Here is a 2,091-nt window from a genome sequence, read left to right on the forward strand (position 1 = left end):
AATGAATAAAACTTCAAAACAGACAATATTTTATTAATTATAACAACAAACAATATTATTTGAAAACAATTTGTAAGCCTATTTAGATTAAATTTTGAGTAGGCCAATAAAACAAGCACAGGTCGTGTAAACGTTAGGCCTTGGTGAGGTGGCTGGCACCATTTGTCTCCGCTCCTCCTAGTGTGAAAACGTGTTGCTCGCGCGCGAAGGATAATTTTGAACAATTTTTATCGTTTGAACTCTTATACTCTGTCAAGATGTCTCAGAGCAGCATTCGTGGTGTTCAAGATTTAAAACGAAAGAGAAAATATTTGTCAATTGATCAGAAAATTGATTTAATAGAGAAAGCAGAGCGTGGATACTCAGTCACCCGTCTCGCCCAAGAATTCAACATCGGTAAAGCTACAGTTTGTGATATAAAAAAGCAGAAGGATAATATTAGGAAATTCGTTGCTCAAAGTCAAACTCATGCAATAGGCAACAGGAAAACATTGAAGCCTGCTAAATATACGGATTTGTACTCTGCTGTATTCAAATGGTTTACACAGCATCGTGCGAAAGGAATTGCTGTTTCAGTTGATTCTATTAGAAATGCAGCTGAAAGACTTGCTGAAAAGTTAAACATTGACAATATCAAGGCTAGCACTGGATGGGTATGTCGATTTAAAGAGAGGCATGGCATCATTAACAAGAAAATTTGTGGCGAAGCCTTAAGTGCAGATGTAGGAAGTGTTAATGCATTTAAATATAAACTTTCTCAGCACATGGTATCTAATAATCTAAGCTGGTTTCAAGTGTACAATGCAGATGAAACAGGCTTTAACTGGAAATGCTTCAAAGAAACACTTTGGCCTCTAGGCTTGAGGAGAGTATTCCTGGTCGCAAGGTAAGCAAGGAAAGAATTTCAGCATTATTGTGCGGTAATGCAGATGGCAGTCACTGAACAAAGTGCGCAATTGTTGGGAAATCTGCCAACCCCAGAGCATTGAAAAACTGCATGAACAGATTACCTGTCGTTTACTACAACACCAAAAATGCCTGGTTCACACAGATTATTTTTGAAGACTGGTTCCAGAATCACTTTTGTAAAGAAATAAGAAAGCATCAGATCAATGAGTGTGGCATTCGTCCTGCTGATGTAAAGGCAATGCTGTTGGTTGATAATGCCCCAGCTCACCCCATTGCTAAATTAACATCGCCTGATGGTAAAATAACATGTATGGCTTTACCACCAAATACTACATCTTTAATACAGCCCATGGATTAGGGGGTTATCTATGCTCTCAAACGGCTTTATAAGAGAGCTATGAATGTAGAAATAATGGAAGTTCTGCTCTCTCAGGAAGACGAGAGGCTTAATAAGGATACAAGAGCTAGTAGAACACTAGAAAACTTCAAGAAATATTCAATTAAAGACGCTATTTACATCTGGGCCAAACAATGGAACGAGTTGAAGGTCACCACATTAAAGGACGCATGGAATAAAATTCTGAGTCCGGTACCTGGTGAGAATGAAGACGAAGATGACTGATTTTGAGGGCTTTGATAATGCGATTTTTGAGACATTAAGAGATGCTGGCGAGGAAGATTTGCAACTTTCTGATGTGACTGAGTGGTTAGATAATGATGCTGATGGCCCAGGTTATGGTAAATTAACTGATGATGAGATTATCCAGTGTGTTACTGGTAGTGCTGATGAGGATGCGGAAGAGGAGGAAGATACCTGTAGCATGTTACCTATTCCATATGCTGCATCATTACAAAACCTTAATCAGCTGCTTGATATGGTTGCTGTAACTGATGATGAAGACGTGGCAGATTATTATCTACACCTAAGGGGATTGAAAGATATTATAATGAAGAAGCTCATAATGAAGAAACAAACTAAGATTCAAAAGTTTTTGGTACAGCTTAACAGTAGGCCTACAGGACCAGCACCCAGCACTAGCAAGGACTCACCTGAGGATGCCCAGGCAACTGGACCAGCACCTAGCACTAGCATGGACTCACCTGACGATGCCCAGGATACTGGACCAGCACCTAGCACCAGCAAGGACTTACCTGAGGATGCCCAGGCAACTGGACCAGCAC

The 2,091-nt window shown here is 40.0% G+C and overlaps 1 protein-coding gene across 1 annotated transcript; it reads left to right on the forward strand.

The window, feature by feature from the left end:
• Positions 1–257: 257 nt before the first annotated feature.
• On the forward strand, positions 258–1,267 carry LOC138356660 (tigger transposable element-derived protein 7-like). The gene is made up of 2 exons (XM_069312851.1): positions 258–886; positions 1,006–1,267. The coding sequence occupies exons 1-2, from the start codon at positions 258–260 to the stop codon at positions 1,265–1,267; spliced, it is 891 nt and encodes a 296-aa protein (XP_069168952.1).
• The last annotated feature ends 824 nt before the right edge of the window (positions 1,268–2,091 follow it).

The sequence above is a fragment of the Procambarus clarkii genome, chromosome 73 (assembly GCF_040958095.1).
Source record: "Procambarus clarkii isolate CNS0578487 chromosome 73, FALCON_Pclarkii_2.0, whole genome shotgun sequence".
Lineage (NCBI taxonomy): Eukaryota > Metazoa > Arthropoda > Malacostraca > Decapoda > Cambaridae > Procambarus > Procambarus clarkii.